This window comes from Notechis scutatus, chromosome 1 (genome assembly GCF_049901735.1).
Source record: "Notechis scutatus isolate UNSWTSFEM ecotype Mainland chromosome 1, rNotScu1.2, whole genome shotgun sequence".
NCBI classification, from domain to species: domain Eukaryota; kingdom Metazoa; phylum Chordata; class Lepidosauria; order Squamata; family Elapidae; genus Notechis; species Notechis scutatus.
The window spans coordinates 55,670,262-55,691,745 of record NC_142009.1 but is presented as its reverse complement, the minus strand read 5'-3'; the positions used below and the strand labels follow the sequence as shown (position 1 = coordinate 55,691,745).

The following is a 21,484-nucleotide window of genomic DNA, read 5'->3' as shown; positions in this document are numbered from 1 at the left end:
TGTATCTATTAAACTTTGGGCATAAACTATGGCATATATATATATATAAAAGAGATATGTATTAAAATAAAGTTTTCCAAAATAATCTCTTTGATACTAGGGTGTGACTATATATAGACTGTTATTTTGTTGTTAGGTGTATGAATTGTAAATAACATTGTACTTAATTATGCCCTAGCATAATACTTTTTAATTTCTAAAGCCTAAAAATATATAGACCAAAACTTTTGAATGTGTATTTGTATTTTTTATTACGGTTTCCTCTAACTTTAAGTATATTATATATACTTAAAAGCATGTTTGTTCTATTTTGCAGTTGTAATTTGTTGTTTCACAAAACTCAAGCTTGTAAAATTTTATTATTGCAGTAAGGCCAAGCACTACAGAATTACAAAAACAAAAAGTAGAGGCTTCCCTTTCTCTACTTTTTCAATTTAGGAAAACTTATCTTTTTGTCTTTGTATTGAAATTTCTACAGTTATTTGCTGTCTCCAAGTTTAATGCATTGAAAAATAATAAGAACAATTTCACACGAAAAGCTACTATAACATTTTGTTCCTGCACATGTACTATAGATCAAAAGTCATCAAGCATGGCCTAGGGTAACTGTTACCTCTCCATATTTGTTTTCCAATAACCAGAGATTACCTTAAGTACAACAAATTTCTCTACGTTTTTAAAATCATCCAACTTTGTGACCATCTCATCTTGCATCTAATTGTGTAAAAAGGCGTGGCCACTTTAAAGTTTCAGAAAATTATTACATTTGATATTTGATCCTTGGATAGACTACTGTAGATACGATTGTTGTGACTTATGATAGACCAGAAGCCATTGTGGACTTTCTGTGAGTGAAATACAATAAATAGATTGCTAACAAGTGGTTTAGAAGTTTAATTTACAGTAGTTGTTGGTTTTTACCTGTTGACTATGTTTTCATAGACTAGATAGATGTCAGGCTAAGTGGCTTGGGTAAATAGCGTTATAGAAATTTACAAATTGTGTGCCTGCTTCGCGGAGGAGTTATCTTTGAAATTTATTTATCGGTATTCAATTGGGGGGGATTTATGTATATGTCCATTTTGTTTTGTTTATGCACTTTTTGATATAGTCTTGTTTAGCTTCGTTTTTATTTTATTTTATTTTTAGTTTTTGTAGCTTGTATTTTAATGCTTTGAATAAAATAAAAAATCATGTTTTTTTTAAAAAAAGAAAACAATTACACTTACTCTCATTCCAAAACAGCTGGATTGGGAAATATGCTGGATTGGCATACTGTTCCACAATGGTCAGTCACATGCCTAAGAAACGCTCTCATCCAGGACATGAGTACAATAGACAATCCCAATAGCTGGCATTCGGAGATAAGAATAATTGTAAATCCTAAAACAGCACAAGGCCATCATGCCTAATAGCTATTAATCCCCTATTAATTTATTTAATCTTTTCTTAATCCCTACATCTTTGCACAGAAAATTAAGTGATTAGCATGCTGAATCTTCCACCATTCAGTGGGTGGTCCCGGTTGTGCAGTTACAAGAAAGAAAATCTTCTAATAGAGTTTCTATAAAGAATACAGTCTCCAAGTTGCATTCAACTCCTGGAGGCATCACAAAGACATCAATGTAATTTTCCTGGTAATAAGAAGAGATTTGCTTCCTTGTAGAAGGGATTTGTTCCTGCTTTTTTTTTCAAGAATGCTGGCTTGACTTCCTGGTCTAGTCTGCTATCCTGATATTCCTTGATGGTCTCTGGTCAATTTACTAACCAGACCCAACCCTGCTTAGGAGCCAAGTCCAGGTTGCCATTTGCTGAGATTGGTTTTACCTTTATTGTGCAGAATTCCAGAAACTGGTATTCATACCTTTCTATCAAAATAGGCCTAACCTGGCAGATGCTCCTTTCCCAACTTTTTTCCAGTTCTTTTTCTTCAACTCTGGTGTATCCTAGTACAGCAGTATCAATAAATTGTATGCTTTATCATCATCATCATCATCATTGTTGTTGTTGTTGTTGTTGTTATGTATTACTAAGGTAATATTACATTTTCCTCTAATTATCCTAGCATATGCTTTGTATAGAATCCAAGAATATCACAATCCGTATTTCAAAAGGTAAATTTCAGTTATCATTTCACTTGCATTTGAGAATTACTATAAGGTGATTTGAATCAATTATCCAACACTTTGAAACATAAGAGAAGCATTTAATACAAAATTGGTATCTATTCTGAGAACAAAAGATGTTTGTGAATTCTAACATTTATAAACACAAGCACTTAAGAGGAAGAATAGTGCTTTATATCAATAAAAATTATAAACAAACCTATTTTATTACTGATAATTAAAAGGCAATTACAGCCATTCCAACTTCCCTTTCAGAACAGATTTTGTTAAGAAACACAGAAGTAACTGAAAAAAGAAGAAAACAGAAAGACAATAATATCTGCATAGTCTCTTGTAAAATATTGCATTTACTGAGGGACAATAGAAGCATTTTCAGCACAATAGAAGCGTTTTCAGAAAATATGCAAAACATAGACCATGTTGTACTATGAGCTGGGTTCAGCAGTTATTACTGAGAAAAGCTGGTATCTGCTTAAATTACTGTTACTAATATACTTCTTTCCTGGAGTGCAAATACAGTTCTAAATTATCTTTTCCCCCCATTGGCTTGAACAGTAAGTAAAATCAAACCTTTGGGGAATGATTTTTGCAGCTGGAGTCTCTAGATTAGAGATTGTTTTCTCCTCTGTGTGGTGTCCAGTCTAATAGACTGAAATCTCTTTAAGTTAAATGTGTATTGGAAGCAGGTTTATGACCACCACAGGTGAAATAAAATTATTAAACAGACAGCTGAACTCAATTAGAACAAATAAAATGTGGATTGAAGAGGATTTCACACAATGGTGATTATCTGCTCCAATTGCTGGATTTACTATTCCTTTTTTGTCATGCAAACAAGAAAAGGCAAGCATTATGTAGGTGAGCTTTCTGAGCAATGTGTATTGGAACCTACACGGTGGATTTAAAACGTCAGACAAGGGATTTAAAGTGTCTGCTTAGAATGAAATATGAGAGAGAAAACGAGAATCTCATTTTCAACCAAAAGTGCAGGTAAAGTTTGCATTGGTCATGCCTGTAAATAAAAGATTATTCTTTGACTGTATAACAGACACTTATAAAACTCATAAGTATTATCTGTTTGCTACATAATTAACATGCTTCTTTATTAATAAACGTAGGTGTTAATAAGGAATTGTGATTGGTTTAAGTCTAATTGTAAAGATGTTGCAAGATAAGCATGGTGAATATTTTACATACATTTAAAACAATAAATTATCAGATCCCATTCATAAAAGAATATCATATTGTGGGACGCAGGAAAGGGGGCTATTTGTCTTTTAGAACCAGTGTTTTAAAGGTCAGTTCTGACCTTGCTGGTTTTTGGTATGACTCTCAAGATGTGGAGGTGTTCCCAGGCATAGCAGTCAGTGGAACCCATTAATTGATTAAATTTTGTTTGATTCCTTGACTTGTTCGTATTTCCTCTGATGTTATGGTATTATTTGTAAATGATGTGAACTGCCTAGTTTCTATTGTGAGATGGGCTTCTGTCAAAATTGAAGAAATTAAATAAACTGAATAATCGTGCAATTTTTTATTTATTGTGTATTTCAGTTTTAGTTTGCTTTTGCTGAAGATTGAGTTAGCCCACTCTGTTTTTACAATTTTAAAATAGATTAGACTAAAAGAATTAGTTAACTCCACAAAATGTATTAAGTCAATTTTTTTAAAGTGATGATTCATTGAACAATGATCTGGATTGCGTATAAGGTTAAGCTTTAATGGGTGGAATCACACATCACACTAAGCTAACAACACTCGTGAAATTGAATCTTGGTAGAATTTTATGTGTGAATCAGATCATACCACTTGGTACCAAAGCTTTCAGTAATCCTCCCATCTGAGTAAGAATAAATTCCTCCTGCCCACACTTGACAATCCCTTATACCTTAAAAATATATAAAAGCAGCATGAAGTTTCTTAAATAAAAGGAGAACATTTTATTTCACATAGATTTAAGGTATCCCTTTATTCATTTAATAAACAAAGAATTTACATTTTATGTTATTCTCTTCTATCAACCCAAAAACGTTAATTAGAGAACAGAGATAATTTCCATTAAGTGCCTTTTCATATTTATGCAGTACAGATATAATAACTCTATTTTAAGAGTTTTCAATATTGTAACAAAAAATAGCAAAGAATGTAAAAGTGACTTGGAATCATAGAATTAGAAGGAACCAATGAGACAATTTACTCTACCTGCTTCCTATAGGAAGACAATCAAATAATTCATGATAAATTGTTTTCAGCCTTCTTGCTTCCTTCAGTCGCTGTTGCTTCCATCTTTATATGGTCTGATAAATAACACTGCAAGGATTACATCTCAGCAACTTTATTTTTTTTGGGGGGGGGGCATAGGGTTGAGAATTCATGGTTGTGAAACTATCTAGTCACATTTTTTTTCCAGCCTCTTACATACATCCTTCTTTAGGCATTTAAAATTGCCCACATGGCTGCATTTTGTACCAGCTGAAGCTTCCGGATACTTTTCAAGGCTAATCCTATGTAGAGTGCATTGCAATAGGCTGGAGATAACCAGGGCATGAATGTTTGGGTAGAAAGTCTATCCAGGAAAAGGAATTACTGTGTACAACACGAAGCTGAGCAAAGGACCTCCTAGCCACAGCTGCCACCCACCTGCTTTTCGAACAAGAGCTATTAAGTCCAGGAGGCGCCCCAGATTGTGGATTGGGTTTGTCTGGGGTAGTGCAATCCCATCCAAGACCAAAAATGATAAACTCCTGGATATAGAGGCCACTCATAGCTGGAGTTCAGCTGAAGTCTGTTGTTCCCCATCCAGGCCTCCACAGCTTCCAAGCACTGCAAAAATCTTATTATTAAGATTAAGTCATATTTAACTTTAAACAGAAAAAAACCCCCTTTCTTTCTCATCACCTCATTCTATAGCATGTAGAGATTGGCTGTGCTTTGAAACAATATAACCGTCAAGATCTCTGTGAACACTAGAATCCTGGATGCCAAAGGAAGATTGGAAATATAGTTCAATTCCTTAGAAATCAAATGTTTCTGACTTCCTTTGAATATTGTTCGGCTCATGTCAGGAGCCAGTTTGGTCTAGTCAGTAGTTAAGGCACCAGGCTAGAAAGTGGGAGGGTATGAGTTCTGGTCCACTTTAGCCATGAAAATCAGCTGGGTGACCTTAGGCCAACCCAACTCACCTCATGCTGTCATGAGGAAAATAGGAGGAGGAAGGTTTGTTGGATATACAGTATTTGCTGCCTTGAGTTATTTGTATGAATAATAAAGGTGGGATATAGATAGATAGATAGATAGATAGATAGATAGATAGATAGATAGATAGATAGATAGATAGATAGATAGATAGATAGATATACACATACCAAACCTTGAATTTTATGACTTGGAAATTGTACTGCACAATTAAACTACATAGGAATATAGAGGGTAAATACGCAAACTACAATGTAGAATCTTAACATATTATTAAAACAATAGTATGAGACAATATTAAAAGAGTTAAAATAATTAACATTAAACCAATGAAGAGGCTTAGGTAAATCCCCTCCTAAACTGTAGAAAGGAAGTGGCTTGCTTCAGCTCCAATGGTGCTTTTCTCCATAGCATGGGGTCCTGTAAAATTAATGTCAGATATCAATGATTCTGAAGAAGAGATTCACAAAAGATGTCCACCGGTGATCTAATTATGTGGAGTGGCATACACAAGAGCAATCAGTCTTTCAATTTTTATTTATTTAATGAATTTATATCACCACCTATTCGCACATGGTGACTCAGGGCGGCTTACAGAATATAAAACCTCATTTAAAACAATTAAAACTAATTAAAAAAAGAATCAAATAAATTAATACAATGAAATCACCCCCTCCACCCCCCACCCCACCCCGGAGACAGCAGATCACACAAGCCATTTAAAGGACTCCATCCTGTTCTGGGTTCCCCAGGCCTGCTGGCAGAACCAGGTCTTCAGTGCCTTCCAGAAGAGTGTTAAGAGTAGGGGGCATTCTAATCTCTGGGGGAATGATGTTCCAGAGAGAGGGAGCCACCATGGAGAAGGCCCTTCTTCTGGGTCCCACCAGGTTTATCTCCCTAGGTGGTGGGACCCGCACATTCTCTGCCTCCCTGCTTTGATGGGTCGGGTAAGAGATGGTCCCTCAGATAACCTGATCCCAAGCCATGAAGGGCTTTAAAGGTGACAACCAGCACCCTGAATTGCACCCGGAAGTAAATCAGCAGCCAATGCAGCTCCCGCAGAAGAGGTAATACACGTGCACACCGGGGTCTGCACAAAACTATGTGGGTCACTGCATTTTGCACCAAACGGAGCTTCTGGATGCTCTTCAAGGGCAGCCCCATGTACAACGTATTGCAATAGTCAAGATGGGAAGTGACTAGGGCATGAGTGACTGTGAATAGGGATTGTTGACCCAGAAAAGGGCATAACTGGCGCACAAGCCGCTGTCGTGCAAAGGGCCTCCTGGCCACGACCGCCACCTGCTCTTCGAGGAGTCATGAATCCAGGCGAACCTCCAGATTATGCACAGCGTCTGTTTGGGGTAGTGCCACCCCATCCAAGACCAAAGGTGGCAATTCTCCTTGAGCCAATGAACCCCAAACTCAGAGCCATTCGGTCTTGCCAGAGTTTAGTTTCAACCTGTTGCTCCCCATCCAGCCTCTAACAGCCTCCAGGCACTGCAAGAGGGAGGACACAGCAGTAAGAACCATGATAACAGAAATATTTGTATCTCCTTTCATAGATCTGCCTCTTATCTATCACAGCAGGCTCTATCCCCCACAATAGGAACTGAGATGCCAACATGCACTTATGCTAGTGTATTTTAGAATTTCTAGCTTAATCATAGATCTAATGAACTACTGAAATTTTAAAACACAACAAAATAAAACACCCATCAAGAGAAAGGCAAAATAGTTTTATTTAAATTCCACTACAATCTGGAGGTTTGTTATGCTTCTAATCATCTGTATTCCAATCTTTGATGGAAGCCAAGAACTTTTTCTTCTATTCTACCAATTTGACTCTCTTAGTTTCTTATTGCATTTTGTAGTTTCAGTTTGCACAACTAATTATGCAGTGTTCTGATAACAACAGCTTCGCCCTATAATTCCAGCTCTGTTGACATTTTATTTCCCCCCCAGTTTTTATTAATTTAACAATGGGACAGTAGGGTCTGCTATACTTTAAAGCTCTTGCAAATAGAACAGAAGTTTCTACGAGGTGTTACATAAATGCGTTAATGAAGAACTTTAAAGGAAATTGTTACAAGTGGCCTGCTAATAAAAGACAAGTAATTTGCAATCTCCAGAAGGTGTTTTCTCAGTCAACCTTGAGAAAAAGTTCATTCAGAAGAAGCATGGCAGAAAATGTTCCCTGCTAAAGATCTGTGAAGTATTATTGCAAAACCAGCTTAGCTTCCCCTTCAAAGTCTAAAATTAGAGAAGAGGTAATACTTGTAGTGATCTGGGTGAAAATCAATGGCAGAAGAACATCTACTGCAAAAATAACAGTAGTATTTATACTATGTTATTACAATTATGAGTAATATCTGTTTATATATGAAAAAATATACTTACTGATCTATTCTAAGTTGCTGAAAGTAAATGGATTTTACTATCCAATGGATGCAATGAACTAATTGTAAACTCCTACCCTATGACATGAAGACAGGCAAACAACACAACTTATATAGGTGGCAGATATCACAGTGCAAATATTAAGCTGCATCCTTTGCACAGCAATGTAATGATGCACCAGTTATTATCTTGACACCATTGTGGTTGGTTACAAGGATATCAAGAATACTGGTATCAGATTTTTCTGTTTCTTAACAGCTGCATTAGCCACTTAGATACTGACGGAGCGGGGAGGGAAGGTGGAGAGGAGAAAGGAGGAAAATCAACATCAAATGTGTATATGTTTATTATTTGATATAATGAGTTCAAATGTTAAGATAATGCTAGAATTTAAAAGAAATACAATAGGAAAGATAATCAATTCATCTTATCATACTCATAAAATGGCTAAAAGAGCACTTTTCTCTATAATATGGGACACATGGCCATCTTATTTAGATTGGAGGCAGATTCTAGATGCAGGAACATCCATTCAATTAAACCATTTAAGTATACATGTTTAAGGATCATTGCCTATGGATTCCACATTTTAAAAAAATACATACAAAAAAACTCTGCACATGGCCAATGGAACTCAGTCCAATGTGCCAGAATTTTTATAAATAAAACTTGGCCACAAAGCAAATGCTCAAAGTAGTGAATCTCTTAAATGATTTAAACAAAAAGGTTTTTATACCATAAAAAGTTACTGTTGTTAATTCATCTGAAAACAAATAGTTCAAAGATCTGAATATGTTGCTCATGTATTAAGGCATAAATTGTTGATTGCAAGATGTTTATTTTTCTTCTTCCCCTCTTTATGGCTGAAGTCTAAACACAGATGACCCAACACAATCAATCTATTTACCATGTTATGATTAAAGATATGAATAAATTCCAAGAATTAAGGGCTTGGAAACACCACAGCAAAAGGAAGAGAAAAACTAAGGAATTATTTGAAGAAGATGGAAGACGTAATAGCAAAAAAAGGGAACTTTTCTATACTTTATCAATATAATTCATGTATCAACTTTTGAACCACACAGATGAGTAAGGCTTCCTTATTTATTTCAAATCTCCTTTCTTTCCCTTCTTTTTTCACATGAAAATCTAGAATAAGATCCCAGTGATAATTTCTTTGAACCCTATATCTCAGGAGGTTTTGGGGGAGCAGAGACCAGGGGTGGGGGGAAGCAAGAGAACAAAACCCTTTTACACTATACTACAAAAGTATTTCCAATCCTGTGCACAAACAAAGCACTGTAGAGTTCTTGTGTGTGTGTGTGTGTGTGTGTGTAGCTAGGCTTCCAAATATTGTATATCTGCTCAGTGTAGGATCAGACTTCTGCATGTTTAAAATGCCCTACAAAGATGAGTTCTTATTAGGTGATCTGGGCAGTAGAGATAATTAATATCTGTCTTACTTTGGAATATAAAAGGAATTCTGTAGATAAATTACAGTTTAAAATAATATAACATGTTTGAAAAGAAAAATTAAAAATAGGAAAAAACATTTTCAAACCATAATTTTAAAAAATAGACTCTGTAAAAAATTGTACAGATTATTTAATTCTAAAAAGCATATCATGTGAAATAATTTTCAGAGGAGAAAGATTTAAAAGGCAGGCAGTTAGGAGAGTGAATTAATCATAATAACTAGAATTTGAACAGAGGCATTTAACAGATAATCTAATCTATTTCACTTTTACCACTGGGGAGAAGAAAATCTGTAATGGAAATAATATACACACACAGAGAGATGCTATGGGACAACACCTCATACCACCCACTGTGTAAAATCTAAGGATATATGTGTTCCTGGGGAAGATTATCCATAAAGGAAAATCCTGCTGAGAAGCATAATAAGAAGCTGAGTTTACTCTGAAGTAGGAGTGTACTGTGGATCATTAATTGAAGTCAGGTGAATAGAATCACACATGTAAATGTAAGCAATTGTACACAGGCCTTGTGGTGTTAAGATTACTCAGGTGATAAGTGGATTATCCAACATATAATGAAAGATTTGAATATTTTATCAGTATAATTAGATTTTGCTTTTAGGTTTCCATTTATCTCTAGGACTGAAAAATAAATGTTTGTTAACCACTGAACCATCTATGTGGCACCACCAAGCTGACTTTGGCTAATTCTGGAAAGGTATACAGGGCCATATCTAGTTATACTTAGATGGCAGACATAGATACTTTAGCTATTCTACACTTATAGTGTGTACCAAGGGATTGAGGCAATGGGAATATATCAAACCGTTTCCAAATCATGCTTAGAGGACTGCATGGACATGAACATGAAGTCACTAAGAACTGATTCAGACTGGAGAGAGATTTTATTTTTTCACTATGAGCAGATACTGAATTTGCCAATAATATAACAAGCCATTCAGTTCAAACTCTAATTTGTAAGGTCAGGAATGGAGAAAGACAAATGTATTTGTAGAATTGCTTTAAAAGCACATTAATGGGAAAAATCCAAAACCAATCCTAACCAAAGGGTTACTTTCACCTTCATAAATAGCTAGTAAACTAATGCAACATTACAATAGCCAAGTAGATCTCTACAAGTTCTCTTAGAACTACCATGGTAGGCTTATATTTCTATGTGCTGTTAAGCTTTGAGCTAATACATCAACATATTCAGTGTTCACTATGGTTTTGAAGCCACAGTGGTACTTAAAATTTTATAAACCCTTCTGAATTTTCAAAGTTTCTGCATAAGCATGACCTAAAATGTGATCTATTTTCCACACAAGTGATAGAGAAGCCAATTAAAGAAATGAAAGAAGTATACTTGTTCATTAAAGAAAATATGTGGGAAAACAAATTAATTAGCATTACAATCAGAACATATCATCTGACCCACAATCCTAGTTTCCATCCCCACTGTAACATTCTGCAAATAAGTTACTCAGGTAATAGTAATAGGTAAAAAGATTATTACATTGCCTGTTAGTAATAATACCTTTTAAAAACTGTAATGTAAAAAGATAAAGACCAGTTTCTGTAGAACCTTAATGTTGTGGCAAATACCAGTACTGTTAATATCTACACGAAGACGGCAGCAAATTGGAAGATGTCTCTAGGTATCACCAGTTTCTGACAAGTGATTTATAGCATCACTTTGCTATTCCTGGCTTAAAATAGGCTTTATGTTGCCACGGAAATGGCTGGATAACACAATAAATCATCGTAGAGAGCTCAAAATGAGTGGGTAGATTAAAAATATTAAAAAGTTCTAATATGCAAATGCAATACACAAAAAAAACATACCTTTTAGCTATTTTTAAAGGTGGCCTCCCAGGAAAAATCCAATGCTGTATGTTAATCTCTTAGCAAACTGGTGATAAATTGTTCATGTTATGGGGAGAAAATGTTTTTGAAAGAAACTCAATGCATCACATGAAGGTGTCTTTATAAAAACCTACATCAGAGAAAATGATTAATCTTTGGCATGGGACAAATTTCTTTAAATATTTGATTTGTTAAATTTGCATACTCACAATCTCTTTATCCCTCTAATCTCTCTCTCTAATCTATTGGTGCTGTCTCTGCTCATTTACAATTTTTAGGAAAAACACTTATTACATGATTGTAACATCATAGCCTTTTAGCTTAAGCCTTATCACAAGGAGAGATTGTGGGAAGGAACCTCTCCAGCCTTTGCTTAACTGTGTTTCTCCACCCAAGGTGCTTTTTCAAGAGGCAACTGGACTTTCTTCTTTTTCTTTGAAGACATTTATCATCCAACAAGCTGAAGAAGAAAGTCCAGTTGCCCCTTGAAACAGGACCTTTGGGACAACCATGATCTGGACGACCGAGAATCTCCATAAACAGGAGTCATTTAGTCACTTTAGTCATTTTAAGCCTTATAGATTTCAACTCCCTCTCGCCTTCGACTGGGGACTTCTGGGGAGTTGATGTCCATGGGTCTTAAAGTAGCCAAGGTTGAGAAGCACTAGCTAAACAATTTTTAAATCTAACCAAGGATAGCCAAATAGGAAAGCTGGGAATTTAGAAAAAACCGTGTCCTCCACCTTTGCCCTAGTAAAATCGTCATCTTTCCACTGCCTTTCCCTCATCGCTAACAGATCGCACCCCGCTGATCTGTGCCGTATTAAAAGAAGCTGTCTGTAACCGGGCTTCTCACGCCGTAACTGAACTCGAGTGTCCTAAAATTTTGCTATCCCCTTTGGACGGTTCTAAATATTTTAGGATTCAGAGAGCTAACGCCTCCTCCTCTGAAGGCTGCATTCACCTTGAGGAGCATTAACTTTACGGATTAATCTTCCACGTACGTCGGGGGAGGAGGGGAAGAGACTATCCCCCACGTGGCAAGCAGGCTGCACCACTATGGAAGCGCCACCCCCCCTCACCTAATCTTAAAGGGAAGAAGGCAGTTCCATCTACTCCGTCCCCGGAACGGCGGCGCATGCGCGCCTCCTGTTTTCTTTAAGAGCGAAGCGGCTGCGTTGTTCCTATTGGTTTTCCGTAGAACGGTAGGTAGCGGGGCTGGGCTGCTGGTGGGCGAGAAATACTCTCTTGTTCAGGCTCTGGTTGGCCGCTCTGGCCAACCTTGGGAAACGGGAGAGCCAAGAGTACCCAACAATTAGGAGTACGGGAGGCAAAGCGGAAGCTGAACGTCTTTGAAAAAGCTGAGAGAGAACGTCGAGCAGCTGTTATCGCTCCCGCTTTGGCTGCCGCATCTCTCCGCCGACCAGCTGCTTCGGGAGAAAGGAGCGGACGGAGGGAGCGACTGGCTTCTTCGAGACCTCCCCGCCTCCTTAAGCGACTCCCGTAGTCTTCCCAACCTGCCACCTGTTGTCATTATTTTGTTCCGAAGGGATTTGTCGTGTATCAGTCGCCCTCCTGACTGTCATCTTGCCCTGGTCTAAGGGTTAAGAGCTTAATTGATAGAGTGCTCCCCGATCGGTGCTGCAAAATCCGGATGGCCATTAGATGGCAGCAAAAAAGAAAAGCCTGCCTCTTCTCTGTCGCCTTAATAGTCTGCCGGGTGTTTGCACCTTACATCTGATAGGACCCTGCAGCTTCTCCTGCTGCTCTCTGTTCTCCAAGTTCAGTTTCCCTGTTCTCCAAGTTCAGTTTTGACAGTTGCTTGAAGTTCAGAAAGGAGAATTACTGATGCAGAAGATCACATCTTTTGAACTTCTGTTTTGTGAAAAATGATATTAAGGAAAGAGAAAGTGCAAAGCAAGGTTAGGCCTCTATTTTATATAGTAAGGGAGAATAACGTTCTATTCAATATTCAGATATTTTATGCAATGATCTTGACGTTTTTTTTTAGTCTGTCCAAATGAGCACAGGCATTACAAAAACTTTAGAAAGTTATCTGTAAATACATACACAGATATACTCTAAGACTGGAAATATTTGCCAATGATTGATGGCAAATGAAAATGACTCCATTCTGCCATCTGCATTGTTTTGAGAAACAATTTGAAATTTCAGAAAGGAGAAGTATTAAGCTGTTTTATCTCTTATGGAATTGTGATGACTAAATTATTTTGCTTTATGGAGCCTGATTTCCTGATGGAGCAGTTGGAATCTTATGTTTCTATTGCAGGAACTGCATTTTCTAATATCACTGAGCTGTTTGCCTATCATTTATTTTGGGCAAATAGCCTTGTTCTAGCCTGATTTTATACGCTGTTTCAGAATTCACTGCATAAATGTCTGGAAAAATAAATGACTGAATTGGAGGTAAATAAATTGTAATTGCAACTATAAAATTGGGTTAAAGGAATTATATTTTGTACAGCTTAGAAATATTTATTAATCTATTTTACTGGGCTTATAGACCAATCTAATTATAGTGTACATCTGCAATGGTATACATCCCAGCTGGTCTAAAAACAATATACACAAAGCAAATAATATCTGTATTTCTCTATCTTCAACATAATAAAACCAAAAAGGGGAGGACAGGACATTGCATTATCAGAAGAAATAAAATTTTAGCCCCAAAGCCTCCTAAAATGACCATGCTTTAATGGTCCTGAAATTCCGTAGGGAAGGTCCCATTTGCCTATCTGCAGGATGCTGTTTTACATGGCAGCAGCAAGAAGGTTCACTTCTAAGATCCCTGGAGATAATATTCTCTAAATGAAGGGTCACACAGAGAGCACGCTTAGACAAATTGACAGGATTGTCAAGGGATTGACAAACTATTGGGAATAAGTCCTCCAGTTATTCTGGTCCTGAACCATGAAGGACTTTAAATGTGACAAACAGGACCTTTCTAATATATCAAAGAGCAAATAGGAAATCAGTATAGCATTCGAAGCAGTGTATTATATAACAAAGCCTATCTTTCAAATCTCTGCATTCTGGACCAGATGTAGATTCTGATTCTCTTCAAGGATAGTCTCACATAAATTATATTGTAGTAATCCAGTCAAATTATGTCAAAGACATAAATGACTGGAAGTAAACACTTCTGTTCCAAGTGGTGCCATACAAAATGGATTTGCATAAAGGGTCCCCTGGCACAGCTGCCCCTGCTTATGAAGCATAATTTTGAAAATTTTAAGTGAACTGCTCTTTTTCTGGAAGTGGTCTTTTATAGCTTTAAAGACAATTTAATACTTGTAGATGGCTGGAAATGAGCAAGTTTCTTCCATGCTTGAGAGACTATGAAAACTGACTGCAAATAGGCAAAAGCTATTATGTCAAGATTTTTAGCCCTTCACTTAAATAGATTAGGTAATTACATCACCTAAGTGTCAGAAAATACACTGGATTAAAGGTGTAGGGCTGATTGTATAGCTAAAATAGAGTCACTTATCTAGCCTGTTTCATCATGAGTATTATATAACTTTGAAATTATTACAAGTAAAATAGATTCTGTACTTGCGCCTTCTTCCAGTCATAATTCGTATTAACCCTTATGCAGGAATATTATTAAAATGTTGCCATGCTAAAGGATGTTTATTTGAGTCTGCTATATATTTTTCGAAATACTTAATGAAAACTGATACTTTTAAGTATTGCTTAAAGTTAAATAGTTTTTGCTCAAGTTAATCTTGCTTTCCCTCCCTGAACTATATAATATAAGATTTGCTTCAAAATGAGGCAGGCAGCAAATAAATATAATAAAATAAAATAAATAAAGCAAAAATAAATAATCTGCAAAAGGGTATTTTTCCTCTATACAATTTCTTTTTCAAGTAGGACAACATGATTCCATTCCTGACTTTTGATGCTGGTCATTCACATCTGGTTCCCTTGTTAAGTAGAAGAAATGATACTGAATCTCCAAATGAGACCTACTGTTACAGTTCTGCACGAGGAACTACTGTACTTCAAGGAGTAACCTTCGGTGGGATTCCTACTGTCCTGCTGCTTGATGTAATCTGCTTTTTGGTAGGCTTGATTCATTTTTTTGTTGCTAGCTGATATTTTTTCTTCCGCATTGTCAGCTCATGGCAATTTGAAGAGTGAATAAATAGTTTATTTTATTTTGCTGAAATATATATAGCTTTGAAAAGAAGGGCTGCAATATTCCCCTCTTCCTACTCTACTGGAGAACTGTGCTGGAAAGCAATTCCATGCTGATAGCAATTCTATTTCATAATCTTGAATCTGAAAACTTCTGTAGTGTCTGCCAAGCTAAAGATAGCAGCTGTTAGATTTTTTTCTAATGCAATTTAATACTATTCATTATATTTCTATAATATAAATATAATTTATGCAACTATAATATTATGTAAAAAGAGCATTTTTTAACCTTTAATGCATCTTCATTACCAAATATTACATTACTTTGTGTTGGTGTTCTACTTGATTTTGAAGCTTTTATATTGTCTAAACTAAAAGCAGAAACGAAGTGGAAGAAACATATAATTCAACATCAATATTGAACCTTTAATTGATCCCCTTTTTATTTTCTAGATGTTGCTGTTGATATTTGTCTTTATTAGAAGAAGATTTTGGGATTATGGTCGCATTGCATTAGTATCAGAAAGGTAAAAAGAAGTTGGTGCTCTATATCCTAGTGTGTTCTGTAGAACATGATAATACCATGCTTTTTGATTGTGTAGAAATCGATTAGATACATTTTGTTTTGAAATATTGAGAATATATCCATGTTTACTATAACAAATTTATCCCTGCTGAAGTTGTTACTAAAGAATTAAGTTTGTGAGGGAGGAGAGGTTAATATACTCATAATTGGAATTTATTAAAAAATAAATAGGCATCCATATCATTGCATGAACCATGCAGCATTGCCTGCTACTTTAAAAATGTTAATCATTACTGTAGAACATATTTGGCAAGGTAAAGGGCTGAACAGGAAGGGAAGGTCTGCTACCTAGATCCCTTAAGTAACAGTAACAGGAATTTGAGAAATGACAGAGATAAATAATTTCTGGTCAGGTGTGGGATTCAACCGGTGTTACTACCAGTTCGGTGATTACATTTTGCGCAGGCATGCGTGCTTTGCACGTGTGTAAAATCCCTTAAGCTGTGCCGCCCGGGCAGCTGAAAAGCACTGCGTGTGGGTGCGCAGCGTTTGAAAAGCCACTTTTTCTCTGCTTTTTCAACCTCAGCTGTGCCGCGCAAAGCAGCTGAGGTTGAAAAAGCAGGAAATAAAGGACAAGTAAGAGCCCGGGCGGGTGGATGGGTGGGCAGGTGGGCCAAACAGCAGCAAACACAAAACCAGTTCGGTGTCTGCTGCTCTTCAGAGCTACCGGTTCTATAGAGCCAGGCAGAACCGGTAGCATCCCACCCCTGTTTCTGGTCCTTTCAGGTACTGTAGTGTGTGTGTGTGTGTGTGTGCCTATTGCTTATTTTTATCATTTTCTGAGCCTTAACATCTTTTATTATAAACATCTTTTTACTTCAGGTATTTTTATAATTAAATGCCTTTTAAAATAAATACTTGAAGTTTTCAACAACTATTAGTATAAAATTGAATATTGAAGTCTGTTGTTTTGTTTTCTACTGAATCTAGGTATTATGAAGTAATGGAGTCCACTTCTGTTCTTGAAGAGCCTCAACCTGAAGAGGTTAGTTGACTATGGGAGTTAGCATATGACATTTTGCTATTCATAAAATATTGCCAGTATTTTTAGAAATATTTTAAAATTTAATATTTTATAGCTCCCATCTTATTCCAATACTTTACAGACTAGTTTGTGGAAATATGGAGACTTTCTTTAAACTTTAATATTTTACAGATAAAGAATCAATGTTGTGAAGAAATGTTACTGTGCAGTTATGTAATAATTTTAAACTAGGTAAATGTAGAACTCACTATTTTAGGAATGGCATCCTCAGACTGTTCTGTTTGTTCTTATTGTATATCTTTGAGTGTCTGTTTATCTCCAGGACAAGTGTATACCCATTCCCAAAATGTGAGAGTCACATTTTGCAACAGGATTACTACTAGTAGTTATTTTTATTTTGTTTGTAAAATTTATTGGCCACCCATCTTACCATGGAGTAACTCTGGGTAGCCTACAATATTAAAAAGGTAAAATTGAACTCTAACTAAAAGATGGGGAGGGAGAGAGTAGGATGAGAAGGGAGTGAAGTGGGATCTGTTATTAATATATCAGTCACTCCCAATGTGAAACCCCTCCACTGGAGCCTCAAGTTAACTGGCAGAACCAGATCTTTAAGCTTTTGCGGAAGGTCAGGAAGGTTAAAGTTGATCTCGCTCTGGGGGCCAAGATATTCCAAAGGGCAATAGCAATAGCAGAGAAGGCTCTTCTTCTGGACTCCACCAGAATATCCCGGCTAATGGAGCATGCAGCATGCCGCCTCTACTGGCATGGAGGGGGGAAGGTAGGGCAATCCCAGTGGGGCGAGGCGATCCCTCAAGTAGCCTGGATGGATGCCATGAAGGGTTTTAAAGGTGATTACCATCACCTTGAATTACATCAGGAAACAAACCTGTAGCCAATGCAATTCACACTCTGTACCAGTTGTATCTTCTGAATGCTCTTCAAGGATAGCCCCATGTAGGGTGCTTGCAATAGTCCAACTGTAAGAGGACTAGGGCTTGAATGATTGAGCACAGGGACTTGGTGCAGCACAAGCTGTCCTAGCTGTGATTGCCACCTGCTCTTTGAGCAGGTCTCGCAAGTCCAGGAGAAGCCACAAGTTTCAAGCAGGATCCATCTGAGGTAGCACCACCTTCTCCAGAATTAAAGATGACAAAGTCCCAGATCTTGGGATTCCGAATGCTCAGAGCCATTTAGTCTTACAAGGGTTCAGCGGAAGCCTGTTATTCTCCCATCCAGGCCTGCACAACCTCCAAGCACTGTGAGAGGCAGCAACAGAATCACTTGGGTCACCAGGGGTAGAAATATAGAGCTGGATATTGTTAACATACTGCAGATACCTCAACCCATGGTGATGGGTGATCGCACTCAGAGGTTTCAAGAATAACAGTTCTGTAAATACTTATTTCTAGGGATTTTGTTCTTGGATGGTTTCTGCCTTTCGCATGCAGTAAGTATGCACTAAAGTTGTGATCTGAACGTTTTGTTTAATATTGTTAAGAAAATAGAAAATTATTTGCATTTTTCTCAATTTCATTCTCCTGTTTGCTGACTATTTTATGCATTAGTGTTATACATTCAGTAAATAAGAATTGTAATCGTTAAAGAAACCATATTGCCCTTCATACTATCAACCCATAGTTTTGATGTTAATTTTAAAACACCGTATTTTAGAATCAGGTTTTTCTTTTGAAATACGAATCTGCTATGATTCCTCTCAGGTTAGAATAATAATTTTACAAGGGATGAATAATTAATGATCCAGTAATATGCATACACTAAATTACTTGATTAGTATAAAACCTATGTGCAACTTTGGATTTTGTAGCAAGAAGTGCTGTTTTATGGTTAAGTACTTTGGTTAATGTTGTTCTACAGAAATGCAATGTGTATTGAGACCCTTTTGTATTACTGTTCTTAATCAGCTGCAAATTATATGGAAAATAATTCCATATGATCGGTGTTGCTGCATTTTGCATTAAGGAAAAACAACCATTAAAATGCTATATTCTAAAATTTGAGTGACATTTCGGTTTAAATAGCATCCAATCAGTTCTCTGAATTTACAGGATTAAGCCTAATTGTTCTGTTAGGTAGTTCAGTTTTAAATTGGAATTTTATTTTAATTCAGTATGTAAGACTACTTTAACCTGGAATAGCATTTTAAGAAGACTTTCATTTACTATGGAATAATGATTGACAAGCTTAATTTTAAAAAAGCAGGAGCAGAATAGGCTCGATTTTTTTATACAGATGCACTTTTACTTAATTATTAATTTTTATGTTAATAATAGCATTACTTTGAGACTCTAAAAAGATTTATATTTACAGTGACAACCCTGAAATTTTAAACAAAGATCACTCAGCAATAAAAACCAAAATATTTAAAACTCATGATACATAGGAGAAAAGTCTATTAAAATAACAGTACTTAGAGCAAAATTAATGGAGGTGGGATCTATTGCGTTCACAGGACAAACCATTCCATAAAATAAATACAGCTGTTGAGAATACTTTGTCTGTCAAACATGCTTCTAAGTAGCTGGGAAACAGAAGGCATGTAAAATAGAAGATTGTTAAAATAAGGGTGTAAGTCATAACTTCAGAAGCAATACTTTGAATAGTACCTAGTGATCATTTTTATGTTTCCATTGTTTTTATAGTATCATTTTATTAGCTATCACAAGACTTTTGGTTTATTCCTATGTAGTAATTTCCTTATGGTTAAGCAACTTGCAAATTTGGTGACTGACTTGTCTTTATTTGCGGTGCAGTGATGATGAGATTTACGAGCAATGTGGGCATGATGCCGTTACTTACCTCTCCTTTCAACGCCATCTCATCTGTCTCTTGATCGTAGTCAGCATGTTGTCTTTGTGTATTATACTTCCTGCAAACCTATCAGGTGACTTGCTTGGTAAGAAACTGTTTTTATAATTTGAATTGCATATGTGCAAAACAGAGCAATCTGACTTAACTGTAGCACTTGTAGTATTCTGTATTACCTAAACTGCCTTGAAGATTAGCACTATGATTCATATGAGACTAGTGAAATAGCTAATGATGTATGTTTTATCATCAAAATTCCCTAGTCTGTAATTTAATTTGCTAGATTTTAATCTCCTGAAATGATATACAGTTATTTAAGTACAAAGCATACCTATAGTATATTCTTTATTGAATGATACATTTGTTTTGGTGACATGTTACTTTTCTTCCAAGTTGTGGTTAAAGGCAAGTGGACATGTACATTGACATTCAGTAACTGGAATGTTCTCCTGTATTTCAGAAGTTAGCTGCTTGAAATGCTCAGTTCACCATCATCTGGAAGAACAAAACCTAGACTGTAGGCTAACTATTGATAATTGAAAATAAGTGATTTCTGTCAATTTGTTCATTCCAAATACAGAAACTGTAGCAGACCTTTTATTTTAGAACAATGCTAAAATGGAAAACCTTTGAATTTAGAACAGTTTATATTTAGCTTTTTCAGTATATAGACAGGTCTGGAATTAAGGGATGATATTTTCCTGAAATTATTATTCTTGCCATTTTCTAATAGTTCAGGAAACTAAAACTGCCAAAGTTAAAATATATGTTTTTCTTTTTCTGCAATGCATAAGGATTGTCAAGGTTGTAAGAAATCAGTAAGTATAACAGGATAGTATGTTATTAACAATAATATAATGTTTTAGATTGGGTTTTGTGAAATTGTTTTTCCCCCAGTATTTCTGCATACAGTTGCTGAGATAGCATCATAGGAATTGAAATATTTGCAGAATGTTATATTGTAATATGTCTAGGTGGATGGTCAATTTAATTCTTAATGAATAGAGAAAAAAGATTGTCTTTTTATCCACAGTTTCTGCTCCTCAAAGAAAGCTATAAAACTGTAGAGACCTTGTGTTCCATCTATTCCTGATACTTTGGGAACAGAGTGGCAGAATAATGTTGTTTCCAAGTTTCAAAAAGTATTATACAGTTCTTGCAAAATTGTTCAGCTTCAGAATAATTTTCACAATTGTTCAGTCGCCATAGAATTTTGCCGAAGTAAGAAGCACAACACTGACAAAGAGATCCATATTTATTGCAATGACCATTAGATACCTGCTTTACAAGAAAGATGGACCCTGAACAATGGAAAAGCAAAGTTTTTTTAATTGAAGTTGGGGGCCACAAAGCAGGAAATCCTAAGGTTTCTGCCAGTTTGGAGAAGCTAGACAGGTCTTTGTCTCTGTAATTGGAGTTCTCTTGGTAGGCAAACTGGACCTTTCAGATGGAGAGCAGAAATGAGGAAGTTCATTGTAAGGAAATAAAATGTTGAGCCTGATAAGAAGATGGAAGGCTGGGATTTCTCTAAGTTGCAACAATTTATTTGTTGTTGGGCTATGCTGTGAGCTGATAGAGAGGCTCTTTGGTTTAGATGGGACTGCAATGGGAGCTTTTTCTGGGACAGAGAGGGTCAATTTAGTCTGATAAAATTAGGCAAAAAGACATACTGGGTTTGACTTTGGTCATATCCAAAAGAAGGCTGGAGATGGGACAAGAAGGAGGGTAGTCACTATTTAATGTGCTGGGTTTATCTTTTCTGCTACAGAGATATGATTCTTTCCAGTGCCTATAGGGAAGAGCCAGCTGTGTACTCTTTCCAAAGAAAGAACACAGAAATGTAGGGCTAATGACA

The 21,484-nt window shown here is 36.2% G+C and overlaps 1 protein-coding gene across 8 annotated transcripts in view; it reads left to right on the top strand.

Annotated features, from left to right (window-relative positions):
- The first annotated feature begins 12,155 nt into the window (after positions 1 to 12,155).
- Positions 12,156 to 21,484, top strand: part of TMEM63A (transmembrane protein 63A) — a 53,193-nt gene continuing 43,864 nt past the window's right edge. Inside the window, exons 1-6 of one of the 8 annotated variants that reach the window (XM_087964733.1) lie at positions 12,156 to 12,270; positions 14,963 to 15,154; positions 15,683 to 15,756; positions 16,746 to 16,800; positions 18,213 to 18,250; positions 19,575 to 19,705. In XM_087964733.1, coding sequence (XP_087820859.1) covers positions 14,969 to 15,154; positions 15,683 to 15,756; positions 16,746 to 16,800; positions 18,213 to 18,250; positions 19,575 to 19,705 — 484 coding nt within the window. In that variant the 5' untranslated portion in view covers positions 12,156 to 12,270; positions 14,963 to 14,968. Of the gene's footprint in view, positions 12,988 to 13,354; positions 13,493 to 14,959; positions 15,155 to 15,682; positions 15,757 to 16,745; positions 16,801 to 18,212; positions 18,251 to 19,574; positions 19,718 to 21,484 lie in introns of those variants that run through there. The other 7 variants (XM_087964744.1, XM_087964720.1, XM_087964708.1 and 4 more) reach the window with 7 other exon arrangements.